The sequence below is a fragment of the Salmo salar genome, chromosome 29, assembly GCF_965601325.2.
Source record: "Salmo salar chromosome 29, fSalSal1, whole genome shotgun sequence".
NCBI lineage: Eukaryota > Metazoa > Chordata > Actinopteri > Salmoniformes > Salmonidae > Salmo > Salmo salar.
The window spans coordinates 27,975,899-27,990,921 of NC_138319.1; the positions used below are offsets into that span (position 1 = coordinate 27,975,899).

At 42.2% G+C, this 15,023-nt stretch overlaps 1 protein-coding gene across 4 annotated transcripts; it reads right to left on the minus strand.

Moving 5' to 3' along the window:
• Positions 1 to 1,353: 1,353 nt before the first annotated feature.
• On the minus strand, positions 1,354 to 14,144 carry si:ch211-161h7.8 (thiosulfate sulfurtransferase KAT). Of its 4 annotated transcripts, none has more exons than XM_045710496.2 (5): positions 14,044 to 14,144; positions 6,958 to 7,080; positions 6,663 to 6,825; positions 6,468 to 6,518; positions 1,354 to 1,918 (listed from the first exon to the last, which is right to left on the minus strand). In XM_045710496.2, the coding sequence occupies exons 1-5, from the start codon at positions 14,087 to 14,089 to the stop codon at positions 1,786 to 1,788; spliced, it is 516 nt and encodes a 171-aa protein (XP_045566452.2). In that variant the 5' UTR covers positions 14,090 to 14,144; the 3' UTR covers positions 1,354 to 1,785.
• Positions 14,145 to 15,023: the final 879 nt, after the last annotated feature.

Here is a 15,023-nt window from a genome sequence, read left to right on the forward strand (position 1 = left end):
TTGCAAAGCGGGAGTTTTTCCCCTAGTTTACATTTGCTCTTCTGCTCATATTTTCCCAATAAACAATGGCTTGGCTTACTTTTGATATATCCTAAAAAAAAGTTAAGAAGCATTTGTGAAGGTTTGGTATGGCTATTATTAAGCTTTGGCTACTGTAGGCCTATGATAAGAAGGCAGTGCACAGTTCAACTGACTGACAGTTGAACTTGAGCTGAGGAAGACTGTTTCAGACCTACCAGAGTTACTCCTATAATCTAACAATAATGGTTATCTTTATACAAAATAGTCAGATGGAAAATTAACCAATTACCCTCCTTCTGTACGTCTTCATCTATATAGCAGACTTAGTAGCCGTCTGACATAAAGAAATGCCTATTGGCATTGTAGCATGCCACCAGCATCTCTCTCTCTCTCTCTGGGGTTAGGCCTAAGCTGCTCTTCCTTTATATAGGATATATATATATATATATATATATATATATATATAAAATCAATATATAACAGGAATATCACACAGTGGACACCAGTGGCGGATGCTGAGAGGAGAACAGCTCATAATAATGTCTGGAACAGAGTGAATGGAATGGCATCAAACCATGTGTTTGATGTATTTGATACCATTCCATCTATTCCACTCCAGCCCTTACCATGAGCCTGTCCTCCCCAATTAAGGTGCCACCAACCTCCTGTGGTGGACACCTAAACCTATAGGCCCTGGCATGTAATGTCCTGATACATTTAGTACTCAAATCACTGACAGCTGAACCGTGAGGTGGACAATTATTGTTTTAGGTAAGTAACCAAAAAATAAAAATAAAAATAGGCTTTAAAGTTTTGCATATATTACACATTGAAACACAAGGAATATTGTTTTTATCATTTGTTATAGGGTCTTTAAGGACACGTAAATGTGGCTCATTTGGCCAACATCCATCTTTTATTAATAAAGCTGGCTGCGCCAGGTTGAATCTGAATGCATATGGATGGCCATAAAATTTCTCAAATGTCTGGTAAATTAAAATCTTCCCTGTCATGTTGTCCGGCACCAACTTTTCCTAAAGTACACTCTGAAATGGCATATTGTTTTTATGAAGATTTTAGAATATCCACATTAAAATCTGTCGCCAATTGGATGGAAACCTAGCTATAGACACACCAAGCAAGTGTGCTAGTCCACTGTCACGTTGATTATGCCTGCTCATCATGGTTAAGGATAAGCTACCAGACAAAAAAGCTTGTAAGAATTATACTTAAACTCCCCCCTCATACTCATCTGGAGGTTGAGCATCTTTTTGTCTCTATCTATGTAATTGTATATGTATTTATGTAAAAGAATAGGGACCACAATGGAAATAAGTCCCAGACTTTATTGTGCAATCTCTGCCACTTAAAAAATATGTATTTTTTTTTTACTGACAAATAAAATCAATCAATCAATCAATCCAAACTGTGCAGCGGCCAATTGATGAATGGAAAGAGACATCTGTAACAAAACACCAAAAAGTTGAATGACATTGAGAGATTGTCAAGCCAAGCCTTCTATACTGGGTAAGCCTACAAGGTAGGGAGGGATGTATTTTCTGTTAGTCCAGATTGACAGACGACTTATTGTGCTGTTGAAAACACAAACCATGATATTGAAGTGCCCGAAGTTGGTATGCTTTGTTTATTGGTTTTGTGGTACATTGGCTCAGAAATCTGTTGGTGGAAAATTTGTTGCATATATTTTACACAATTATAAATATGGCATCAAAAATGTTGAAAATCTGATTTCCCCCTAGCTGATCATTGTCTGCAACCGGCTCTGATCGTAGTGTAATAAACCTGCAGTGAGAGTGAGCTCTTTGGTGGTGGTCGGCAAACCCTCAACCTTCTGGCCCGTAGCCCTGCGTGGCATTGGCTGTGCCACAAAAGCATGCTGAAGAGAGAAAGAAGATATACACATTTATAAACACAGGGTCGCTACAGTTATTATTTGTGGTCGTAAACATTATTTTTGGTTAATTCTATTTACATTTAAGTCATTTAGCAGACGCTCTTATCCAGAGCATACATTTTTTCTCCGTACTGGTCCCCGTGGGAATCGAACCCACAACCCTGGTGTTGCAAACACCATGCTCTACCAGCTGAGCCACACGGGACCACCATGAGGGGGGAGGGTGTTCAATTTGGGGAGGGGGCGGTTCATTTTTTAAATGACACCTTGAGTTGTACCAGCCTCCCCAGTACATTTTGATCTGTCCCTAAAGGGGAGGAGTGGGAATCCTATTCATAAGAGGATGAAGCTTTAGCTGACTAGTAACCTCAACTCCCAACAAACGACAAGTTGATGAGTTTATTTACAGTAGAACGTCACATTGACACTTGTGCATTAATTAAGCGCAATGCGTCCTTGAGGATTGACATCAATTTGTTCCTGTGCATCGCTACTAAGGTGCATCCACATCAGTCTTCCATACAGGCATGAAAAACATGAGTGGATTATTGGGTTAGCCTAATTGTTAGAACTGACTGAAACAAAAGTTACCAGAACCTTCTAGCAAAATGTTCTGTCTGTGTGAGGTGTGTGTTCTGTTAGAAACACAAGAGAGAAGTAGCCAACCTGAAAAGCTCAAGGTCTTTTCAGGACATGCAGAACAGGGTATGCAGCGTCAGTATAACTCTAGAGCAAATAGTTGATCATTTTTTGTCCGCTAATTCAAGACTGATAAAGGCCTAGTGCATTGCTTGTGATTTATTTTTCTTCTAAAAAAAATAATTTAAATGTTTATTTGAATTTTTCTGCACCCTCAGCACCCTACTTCCTGCAGCCTCATGCAGTAAATGATGAATCTTTTTCCCCCCCCTTATTACACACCATCACTATGTATTAGAGGAAATGAGCAGGCTTCAACCCTAAATGAATGGGTATGAGAAAGATTGACAGCATCTAATTATATTTTCAGAGGCCTTTTGTCCTGATGATGAATTATGCTGTATTCCGCACACCAGTGGTCTATGAGTGGGAGGTGAGACGAGAAAGACAGGAGCCAAGGAAAGAGAAAAGAGAATTGGAAAATACATTTTAGCGTCTAGAGCCAGATCCACACTTGATACATGTACTGTAGACTATCAGCCCCCAAAGCAGCGAGAGAGAGGTAGAGAGAAAGAATCTTCTCCAACATGGTTTTCAAATCAAATTTGATTGTCACACACATATTTAGCAGATGTTATTGTGGGTGTAGCGAAATGCTTGTGTTCCTAGCTCCAACAGTGCAGTAATATCTAACAATTCACAATAATACACACACACAAAAGTAAAATAATGGAATTAAGAAATATATAAATATATTAGGACAAGCAATGTCAGAGTGGCAATGACTAAAATACGGTAGAATGGGACACAGTATATACATATGAAATGAGTAAAGTAGTACGTAAACATTATTAAAGTGACCAGTGATTCCATGTCTATAGGGTAGCAGCCTCTAAGGTGCAGGGTTGAGTAACCGGGTGGTAGCCGGCTAGTAATGGCTATTTAACAGTCTGATGGCCTTGAGATAGAAGCTATTTTTCAGTCTCTCGGTCCCGGCTTTGATGCACCTGTACTGACCTCGCCTTCTGGATGATAGCGTGGATAGGGTTTTGCTCCCTCTGCTTTATAGAATCTCTGCAGAACTGTGGACTATCGCAGCTGCTCAGTGTCAGCCAGCATTAGAGCAGACTAGCAGGAGACTGTGGGAATGAAAGGCTCAATCAACAGTAAGTCGGAGCGGAGGGAGAACAACTTCATGTCACCAAGGCCAGCATCTATCCTGACTCCCTTCCAGCTGGGAGAGACTACTATCACGTCCTTCAAATGGTGGGATTATGTCCCCCCTATACGCCATGTTCCTCCCCACAGTAAAAATCTGCAGTGTAGTTTGTAATGTTTACTATGTCCTGATACATTTAATGATCAAATCGCTGACAGCTGAACCGGGAGGCGGACAATTATTGTTTTAGTTAAGTAGTATATGTATTTATGTTCCTCCCCCCAGTAAAAATCAGCAGTGGTTAGTAAACATTACAAGAGGGAGGGGGATCACACTGTCTACTGTACTGACATTGACCGGCAGACACATAATGAGATGAGGGAGAGAAAGAAAAACAGCGAGAGAAAAGAAAGAGAGAAAAGAGAAATGACAGAGAGAGAAGAAAAAAAAGGGAGAGAGACAGAGCTGGGAGCAGCTTTCCTACTGAATGGGTGATGCAGAGACCATGAGCTGACCCTGTGTTTGACAGCTGTTGAGAAGTCTGGCTGTTATTCACAAGCTGCATCCCTGTCAGCATAATGCAGGTTTGAACAGCATCAATGGCCGTGAACGCTCAGGGGACCATCATAAACAACAATATAATTGACTAAGAAGAGCATGGTTATCAGTGGAGATGTTAAAGCTATGGGGTACATAACACTGCTGCCATCTTATGGCTGAACAGTTGAATTGTAAACTTTCACTATTGTTTTGATAACAGAGGTGCACACCTACTGTACCAGTCAAAAGTTTGAACACAGCTAGCTACTCATTCAAGGGTTCTTTATTTTTACTATTTCCTACATTGTAGAATAATAGTGAAAACATCAAAACTATGAAACACATATGGAATCATGTAGTAACCCAAAAAAAGGTGTTAAAACAAAATATTAAATATTTGAGATTTTTCAAAAAGTAGCCACCTTTTGCCTTGATGACAGCTTTGCACTCTCTTGGCATTCTCTCAACCAGATTCTTGAGGTACTCACCTGGAATGCATTTCAATTAACAGGTGTGCCTTGTTTAAAGTTAAGTTGTGGAATTTCTTTCCTTCTTAATGCGTTTGAGCCAATCAGTTGTGTTGTGCCAAGGTAGGGGTGGTATACAGAAGATATCCCTATTTGGTAAAAGACCAACTCCATATTATGGCAAGAACAGCTCAAATAAGCAAAGAGAAACGACAGTCCATCATTACTTTAAGACATGAAGATCACTCAATACGGAAAATGTCAACTTTTCAAGTTTCTTCAAGTGCAGTCGCAAAAACTCTCAAGCGCTGATGAAGAAACGGTCTCTCATGAGGACCATCACAGGAAAGGATGACCCAGAGTTACCTCTGCTGCAGAGGATACGTTCATTAGAGCTACCAGCCTCAGAAATTGCAGCCCAAATAAATGCTTCACAGAGTTCAAGTAACAGACACATCTCAACATCAACTGTTCAGAGGAGACTGCGTGAATCAGGCCTTCATGGTCGAATTGCTGCAAAGAAACCACTACTAAAAGGACACCAATAAGAAGAAGAGACTTGCTTTTGCGCCAAGAAACACGAGCAATGGACATTAGACCGGTGGAAATCTGTCCTTTGGTCTGATGAGTCCAAATTTGAGATTTTTGGTTCCAACCGATGTCTTTGTGAGCTGTAGAGAAGGTGAACGGATGATCTCCGCATGTGTGGTTCCCACCGTGAAGCATGGAGGAGGTTTGATGGTGTGGGGGTGCTTTGCTGGTGACACTGTCAGTGATTTATTTAGAATTCAAGGCAAACCACAGCATTCTGCAGCGATACGCCATCCCATCTGGTTTGTGTTTAGTGGGACTATCATTTGTTTTTCAACAGAACAATGATCCAACACACCTCCAGGCTGTGTAAGGGCTATTTTACCAAGAAGGAGAGTGACGGAGTGCTGCATCAGATGACCTGGCCGCCACAATCCCCCAACCTCAACCCAATTGAGATGGTTTGGGATGAGTATGACTGTAGAGTGAAGGAAAAGCAGCCAACAAGTGCTCAGCATGTGTGGGAACTCCTTCAAGACTGTTGGAAAAGCATTCCAGGTGAAGCTGTTTGAGAGAATGCCAAGAGTGTGCAAAGCTGTCATCAAGGCAAAGGGTGGCTACTTTGAAGAATCTAAAATATATTTTGATGTGTTTAACACTTCTTGGTTACTACATGATTCCATATGTGTCATTTCATAGTTTTGATGTCTTCACTATTATTCTACAATGTAGAAAATAGTAAAAAATTAAGAAAAACCCTTGAATGAGTAGTTGTGCCCAAACTTTTGACTGGTAGTGTACGTCATTGTTTATTGTTAATTTGTCAAGTGTAAAAATTCTGCATAAAATAAACATTAATACAACCATATAAATCCTAAATATTGACTTTATTGATGAAGTCTCTCAGTTTATGATCTTGCCTTTTACATTTCACATCAGTCTTTCAGCCAAATGAGGTAGGAAATAAGGATGCAGAACAACCCATTCCAAGTTAGTTAGTTGTCATAGATAACTGAGGTCAATCAGTCAGGAACAGTAACTGAAAACTTGAGTCCTCTAAATACAATTCCTGTGTAGACGTGTGTTTCGATGTGGGTCTTGGGTCTTTTCTGGTGCAGTACTCAGACTAGAGGAGTTATAGGGCTGGATTAGAACTCCGATACAGGCTTCATGTTATGGATGTAAAGTGACTCACTTTCCCTCATGCGCGGCCCAATCACTGTACCCCCCCTGGTAGTGCCGAGCCCTAGGAGAGAGAAGGGGAGGAGAGAGAGGGGGGGAGGAGCGAGAGATCTTTCAGGTGTCTTCCAGTATGTGTATATGAGAATACTGTATGTCCACACTAATGTACCCTAATAAGGTATCCCAGGTGAGTTAAAGTGTGTTATACCTGTTGAAGCCCAGTTGTCGGGCGATGGCTAGAGCTTCGGCGCTCCTCCGGCCCTTCTGGCAGTGGAACACAATGTTGTCATCATCTTTCCCAGGAGCCTTCACCTCGAACTGCAGCTGGAAGTGCTCTGGTGACAGCTTTAGAGATTCCTCTAGCTGGCCCACTGACAGACACACACATACACGCTGAACATTAGTAGAGAGATTGCGCGCATGCACAGATACAGATACAGTACACATAAAAACACACACTTTTGATAGGTTAATATACACCATGATTTGTGTAGTCTACTCACATGGGATGTTTACAGAGTCCGGGATGCGTCCAGCCATGAACTCATCTTGGTTGCGGACATCAAACAGCTGGACGTTGTGAGTGGACAACATGTTCTTCAGCTGCTTGTAGCTCACCACCGAATCTGAGGCGAGCCACACACACACACACACACACACCACTATAATGGGTTCACTGCCATTCCATAATCATATCCCCTGTCCCATCAATATACATTGTTGTCTGTTGTTAAAACCTTGATAAACCTGGACTCACCATCCATTGCTTGAAAGAAAGAGTCGTAAACCAGGAACAATTTCAGCCAAAAGGATCCTACTGATGGAATTCAGTGAAACTAAACTGTTCAGGACAGAGGTTTACTAATAGGGGATGAGAGGCAGGCTGTGATACACTGGTTGACTATAGTGCTGGACCCCCAAACACAGTCTATAGTTGAAAAGTATGAATAAGCCTATGAATGAATCACTTGAACCAGGCCCAATCACAAACTGCATGGCAGCAGATCCATTCACACACACACACACACACACACACACTTTACAGGAAAGTGCTGATTACCTTTTTTTCCCAGTTAGTTCTAACATCTGGGCTAACCAACCAATCCACTCATCAGACTTTCTAATTATGTTTTGTTACTCTAGGTGAGCATTTGAAAACAAGAGCATGTTATGGAGCATGTTATGGAACCAGTCACCAATGTGGCTACAGCAGAAATGCTGCAATTAAATAACCTTTAACTAGTTTCCTTAAAAGGGGAAATCTGCCGTTCAAATGATCACAAAGCAGATACCCCGCCACTGTATTGGTAAAAAGCTGAGGGATGTGGCTGGATAAATGTTTCCACTCTCAAATTCATAGACAGAGTTATGGATGCTAGCACTGACCAACCATGAGATGAAAGTGATAATTGTAAACGGACACTGTTAAAACTACATTACAAACAATGGAGTAAAACAAGCTTATATTTGGGGTTCTGATGGGGCATGACAGTTGTATGGTGTATGACTAAGTTCATGAGGCATTTATAAGTTATATTCTTCAACAATCAATGGGCAGTGCTTAAATTTGTAAATCAGGAGGTGCCGGAACAAAAAGTGAGCGCGAGAGGGGAGTTCTGGTGGTAAAGGAACCAAAAAAATTCCCTTCATAGTAAAGCAATGCATGTCATCGCTTTTGCGTAGTGGCATAGAGCACTCAATGACCAGACATGAGAGCACAGAGCATGGCTGCTTTTCGTCACTCTAAACTCCAACAAAACATTTTCTGTGAAATAATCTCTCCGGTTTTATATTTGACGAGGTTGAAGCCCTTTTGACACCTACGTGTTAAACAAGGTTCAACCCACACACCGCCCACTTCACCTATTTAGAGAGAGGGGAATCTTGGGAGTTGTTGGAATTGACTTAAATGGCCAATTGGGAACATCAGGACATTCAAAGCTAGATATCTAGACTCAGACATTGTTATAAAATACATTTTTTTGTGAATGTGTTTACAATAGACTAGCGAAAACAACAAAACCACTGTATTACGTGGGTAAAAATAGTCCTTTAACCTGTATATGCAGGGGCGAAACTTTCACATGGGACGGAGGGAACATGTCCCCCCCCCCCCCACATTCTGAAATCTCCAGATTAAAAAGTCTTCCCTTTGATCAGCAGGAGCCATTTGCTTTCCAACCTGTGTTTTCCTGCGATTGTATTTGAAATATTGCGAAAGGCCTGTTTTGGCTGTATGCTGTTCACTGAAAGATTTGCAGCGAGTTCCCGACTGTAGGCTACGCCTTGTGATTGGGCTACACACAATCAACAGCTAGGATCCTCTGTGGCGAAGTTATAAGCCTACTCCTGGTGTAGTATTCTGAAGTGTTTCATTTCTTTCTGAACAGACTGCAGTAATTCTATAACTTTGTCAAATTTATTTCAATGTATCATCCATTTTCTATGATGTTACGAATTACAATTCTGCCATCTCTCACCACAACATTGGCCAGTCGGCCATGAGTTGTTCTCAAACATCAAATCAAAATGTTATTTGTCACATGTGCCGAATACACTAGGTGTAGACCTTACAGTGGGGGTTATTTACAAGCCCTTAACCAACAATGCAGTTTTAAGATTTTATCATCTAGACTTGGAGATCCGGTACCGCTTGCCGTGTAGTAGCAGAAAGAAAAGTCTATGACTAGGGTGGCGGGAGTCCTTGGCAATTTTTGGGGCATTCCTCTGACACCACTTGGTATAGAGGTCCTGGATGGCAGGAAGCTTGGCCCCAGTGATGTACTGGGCCATACGCACTACCCTCTGTAGTGCCTTGCAGTCGGAGGCCGAGCAGTTGCCATACCAGGTGGTGATGCAACCAATCAGGATGCTATTGATGGTGCAGCTGTAGAAGCTTTTGAGGATCTGAGGACCCATGTCAAATCTTTTCAGTCTCCTGAATTGTCATGCGCATTTCACGACTGTCTTGGTGTGTTTGGACCATGATAGTTTGTTGGTGATGTGGACACCAAGGAACTTGAAGCTCTCAACCTGCTTTATTACAGCCCCGTCAGTGACAATGGGGGCTTGCTCAGACCTCCTTTTTCCCTTAAGTCCACAATCATCTCCTTTGTCTTGATCACGTTAAGGGAGAGTTTGTTATCCTGGTACCACTCTGCCAGGTCTCTGACCTCCTCCCTATAGGCTGTCTCATCATTGTCAGTGATCAGGCCTACCACTGTTGTGTCATCAGCAATCTTAATAATGGTGTTGGAGTCATGCTTGGCCATGCAGTCATGGGTGAACAGGGGGCACAGGAGGGGACTGAGCACGCGCCCGTGGGGAGCCCCTGTGTTGAGGATCAGTGTGGCGGATGTGTTGTTACCTACCCTCACCACCTGGGGGCAGCCCGTCAGGAAGTCCAGGATCCAGTTGCACAGCGAGGTTTAAGTCCCAGGGTCCTTAGCTTAGTGATGAGCTTTGAGGGCACTATAGTGTTGGACGCTGAGCTGTAGTCAACGAACAGCATTCTCACATAGGTGTTCCTTTTGTCCAGGTGGGAAAGGGCAGTATGGAGTGCAATACAGATTGCATCATCTGTGGATCTGTTAGGGCAGTATGCAAATTGGAGTGGGTCTAGGGTTTCTGGAATAATGGTGTTGATGTGAGCCATAGCCAACCTTTCAAAGCACTTCATGGTTACCTTGGTGTTCTTGGGCACAGGGACTATGGTGGTCTGCTTGAAACATGTTGGTATTAAAGACTCAGTCAGGGACAGGTTGAAAATGTCAGTGAAGACACTTGCCAGTTGGTCAGCGCATGCTCGGAGTACAAGTCCTGGTAATCCGTCTGGCCCTGTGAATGTTGACCTGTTTAAAAGGTCTTACTCACATCGGCTACAGAGAGCGTGATCACACAGTCGTCCGGAATAGCTGATGCTCTCATGCATGTTTCAGTGTTGCTTTCCTCGAAGCGAGCATAGAAGTTATTTAGCTAGTCTGGTAGGCTCGTGTCACTGGGCAGCTTTGCTTCCCTTTGTAGTCCGTAATAGTTTGCAAGCCCTGCCACATCCGACGAGCACCGGAGCTGGTGTAGTATGATTCAATCTTAGTCCTGTATTGATGCTTTGTCTCTTTGATGGTTTGTCGGAGGGCATAGCAGAATTAGTATCTGCGTCCTCTGACCACTTCCTTATTAAGCGAGTCACTGGTACTTCCTGCTTTAGTTTTTGCTTGTAAGCAGGAATCAGGAGGATAGAGTTATGGTCAGATTTGCCAAATGGAGGGCAAGGGAGAGCTTTGTACGCGTCTCTGTGTGTGGAGTAAAGGTGGTATAGAGTTTTTTTCTCTTCTGGTTGCACATTTAACATGCTGATAGAAATTAAGTAAAACCGATTTAAGTTTCCCTGCATTATAGTCTGGCTACTAGGAGCATCGCCTCTGGATGAGCATTTTCCTGTTTGCTTATGGCCCTATACAGCTCGTTGAGTGCCGTCTTAGTGCCAGCATCCGTTTGTGGTGGTAAATAGACCGCTACGAAAAATATAGATGAAAACTCTTGGTAAATAGTGTGGTCTACAGCTTATCATGAGATCCTCTACCTCAGGCGAGCAAAACCTTGAGACTTCCTTAATATTAGATTGTGCACCAGCTGTGATTTACAAATAGACCCAGACCGTCACCACTTGTCTTACCGGAGGCAGCTGTTCCATCTTGCCAATGGACCGAAAACCGCACTAGCTGTATGTTATTCATGTCGTCTTCGTGAGTAATTGCTGTTCTGATGTCCAGAAGTTATTTCCGGTCATAAGTGAAGATAGCAGCAACATTATGTACAAAATAAGTTTACAAAAATAAGTTACAAACAACGCAAAAAAACGAACTAAATAGCACAGTCGGTTAGGAGTACGTAAAAATGGCAGACATCCCCTCCGGCACAATTCTGTTCAAAATGTTCCACAAACCATAAACCCAGGCCTCCCAACCAGAATCAATTCTTAGAATAATCAGGCAGCAGCTGAAAATCTACATATTCACATTACATTTTTTTTTTTAGGGGGCAGGAAATTTTACGAGAAGGCAATTCCAATTAATTCTGATTGCTTTTATCATAACATTTACACTGCATAGAAAATTATTAAATAGGTTCTGGAACGAAACAGTCCAAAACTGAGAGGTGGCTCAAATTAAAGCTGCAATATGTAACTTTTTGGGCTACCTGACCAAATTCACATTGAAAAGTGGAAGCTACTCTAAGAAGCAGTAGATCTGTTCTAAGTGCGCTATTTCTATGCTTCCCGTTCTTAAGTTTAGGTTTTGCGTCTTTTACTTCGGTTTTGTACACCAGCTTCAAGTAGCTTAATATACAGTCGTGGCCAAAAGTTGAGAATGACACAAATATTAATTTTCACAAAGTCTGTTGCCTCAGTTTGTATGATGGCAATTTGCATATACTCCAGAATGTTATGAAGAGTGATCAGATTAAAGTCCCTCTTTGCCATGCAAATGAACTGAATCCCCAAAAAACATTTCCAATGCATTTCAGCCATGCCACAAAAGGACCAGCTGACATCATGTCAGTGATTCTCTCGTTAACACAGGTGTGAGTGTTGACGAGGACAAGGCTGGAGATCACTCTGTCATGCTGATTGAGTTCGAATAACAGACTGGAAGCTTCAAAAGGAGGGTGGTGCTTGGAATCATTGTTCTTCCTCTGTCAGCCATGGTTACCTGCAAGAAAACACGTGCCGTCATCATTTCTTTGCACAAAAAGGACTTCACAGGCAAGGATATTGCTGCCAGTAAGATTGTACCTAAATCAACCATTTATCGGATCATCAAGAACTTCAAGGAGAGTGGTTCAATTGTTGTGAAGAAGGCTTCAGGGTGCCCAAGAAAGTCCAGCAAGCACCAGGACTGTCTCCTAAAGTTGATTCAGCTGCGGGATTGGGGCACCACCAGTACAGAGCTTGCTCAGGAATGGCAGCAGGCAGGTGTGCGTGCATCTGCATGCACAGTGAGGTGAAGACTTTTGGAGGATGGCCTGGTGTCAAGAAGGGCAGCAAAGAAGTCACTTCTCTCCAGGAAAAACAACAGGGACAGACTGATATTCTGCAAAAGGTACAGGAATTGGACTGCTGAGGACTGGGGTAAAGTCATTTTCTCTGATGAATCCCCTTTCCATCTGGAAAAAAGCTTATCCGGAGAAGACAAGGTGAGCGCTACCATCAGTCCTGTGTCATGCCAACAGTAAAGCATCCTGAGACCATTCATGTGTGGGGTTGCTTCTCAGCCAAGGGAGTGGGCTCACTCACAATTTTGCCTAAGAACACAGCCATGAGTAAAGAATGGTACCAACACATCCCCTGATAACAACTTCTCCCAACCATCCAGGAACAGTTTGGTGACGAACAATGCCTTTTCCAGCATGATGGAGCACCTTGCCATGAGGCAAAAGTGATAACTAAGTGGCTCGGGGAACAAAACATCGATATTTTGGGTCCATGGCCAGGAAACTCCCCAGACCTTAATCCCATTGACAATTTGTGGTCAATCCGCAAGAGGCGGGTGGACAAACAAAACCCCACAAATTCTGACAAACTCCAAGCATTGATTATGTAAGAATGGGCTGCCATCAGTCAGGATGTGGCCCAGAAGTTAATTGACAGCATGCCAGGGTGGATTGCAGAGGTCTTGAAAAAGAAGGGTCAACACAGCAAATATTGACTCTTTGCATCAACTTCATGTAATTGTCAATAAAAGCCTTTGACACTTATGAAATGCTTGTAATTATACTTCAGTATTCCATAGTAACACCTGACAAAAATATCTAAAGATACTGAAGCAGAAAACTTTGTGGAAATTAATATTTGTGCCATTCGCAAAACTTTTGGCCACGACTGTACAATAGTTTTGGTTATGGAAAATATATTTCAGAGGTTTAGATCATGCAATGATGCTCTACTATACTTGCTTGTTTTGTCACAAACTGAAATTAGGCAAACTATTAGTATTTTAGCAACCACGAAATAGCGGAGTGATTTCTGCATAGTGCATACATTTTAAGCACTGTCAATGGGTAGGCTATATATAAAGTAATTCAAAAGTCCAAAATTGATGTATCAATGCAGAGTGCCCTTAAAATAATACTCAAAAGGTGCCTTAGGCTATATGATGACATTGGTAACACATAGGCATTTTAGTTATTACACGGTTTTATATAGCGCAGTCACATTCAACAACAACTAGGTCTTTGTTGGATTCAGGTTGAACAACTGATTAACCAAATTGACAGGCCTCAAGAGGACTGGTGACCGTGAAGCATTATAGCCTACCGGGGTTGGGCAAGGAGGACTCGCTGAATCTGGTTGTTGACGTCGTGAAACCAAACCATTGGCCTCTCGTACCGAGCGAAACGCGGCTGCTGACTTCGGCAACGGTCAGAAATATTCTCCGTAACAGCAGACCGGACACCATGTTGACCAAAGACCGGCTTCCCGTTGTAAGCAAAGGAACAAACTACTTTGTATCATAAATGTATTACACAGTGTTTTCTTTCTGCCCTCAGCCGACAAATACGTGTTAACAATGTTTCAAGAGTGCACGTACCATTGTTAAAGTGTTGAGAAATTCGGCCATGCCTATCTCGAGTCATATTATCGAGAAAGATAAGAAAGGGGTTATTGCGTCGATTTATGAGTTCGAGGAATTAGGCCCTTAGGGAATGGGCGCGTTCGAGCAGATCACTTTTGTCAAGTAGGTGACCATCGTTGATCACTGCCTTTCAACATGTGTTGCATTCCGGGAATAAAAATTGCCCGACTTGCGCCTACATGTCGACTGCATGAACTTTACAAAAAAACGTGACGTTTTTTACTGCATGTTTCTGCAGTTCTTCATCAACTTCATCCTGCAGCCATCGCCTGCATTGTGGGAGGCTCTATTGTTATAACTAATAATTAATGTATTTTTGTTTGACCCACATGAACGTGACCAAAGATAAGTGAGACATCTCACTTGGTAATTTTTTTCTGGACAGACGGAGCACGAGAAAGGGAACGGCCAGACGACAAATTCCCATCTGGCGTGGACTAATAAAGTTCATTTTATCTTATCTTACACAGAAAGGAACCTTGACCATTGTTATTGTTTAGCCTATTATACAAGCAATATGTTGGGTTCCAGTGCAGTGCATGGGAATTATTTACAGTGCAGGACAAAACATAAAATGCCAAACTTGGCTTGGGCCCTAAAAAGTTACATCGGCTTACTTCTACATCAGCGGTCTGCCAGTGTGCTGATACTGATGGGTTGTCGGGTCTGATGGTTTGTTTATATAGCAGGTTAGGATAATTAATATGTCAGGTTAGGAGAATTCATGTGTCAGGTTAGGAGAATTCATGAGTCAGGTTAGGATAATTAATGTGACAGGTTAGGATAATTAATGTATCAGGTTTGGATAATTAACGTATCAGTGGCCACCCATCATTCATGGCAGGTGGGGCTGTTTTGAGCCCCACATTTTTAAATAAATACCAAAAATTAAATTCAAAAAATTGTGTGGGGGGGCTTGCCTGTTTTGCATGTTA

Excerpts from the sequence above, each read along its gene's own strand:
- si:ch211-161h7.8 (XM_082970617.1), bottom strand. The coding sequence starts at position 13,911 with ATGGTGTCCGGTCTGCTGTTACGGAGAATATTTCTGACCGTTGCCGAA. Across the intron at positions 6,519-6,662 it reads CGACAACTGGGCTTCAACAG|GGCTCGGCACTACCAGGGGG; the intron begins GTATAACACACT and ends TCTCTCTCCTAG. Across the intron at positions 1,919-6,467 it reads TGGGCCGCGCATGAGGGAAA|CATGCTTTTGTGGCACAGCC; the intron begins GTGAGTCACTTT and ends TTCTCTCTTCAG.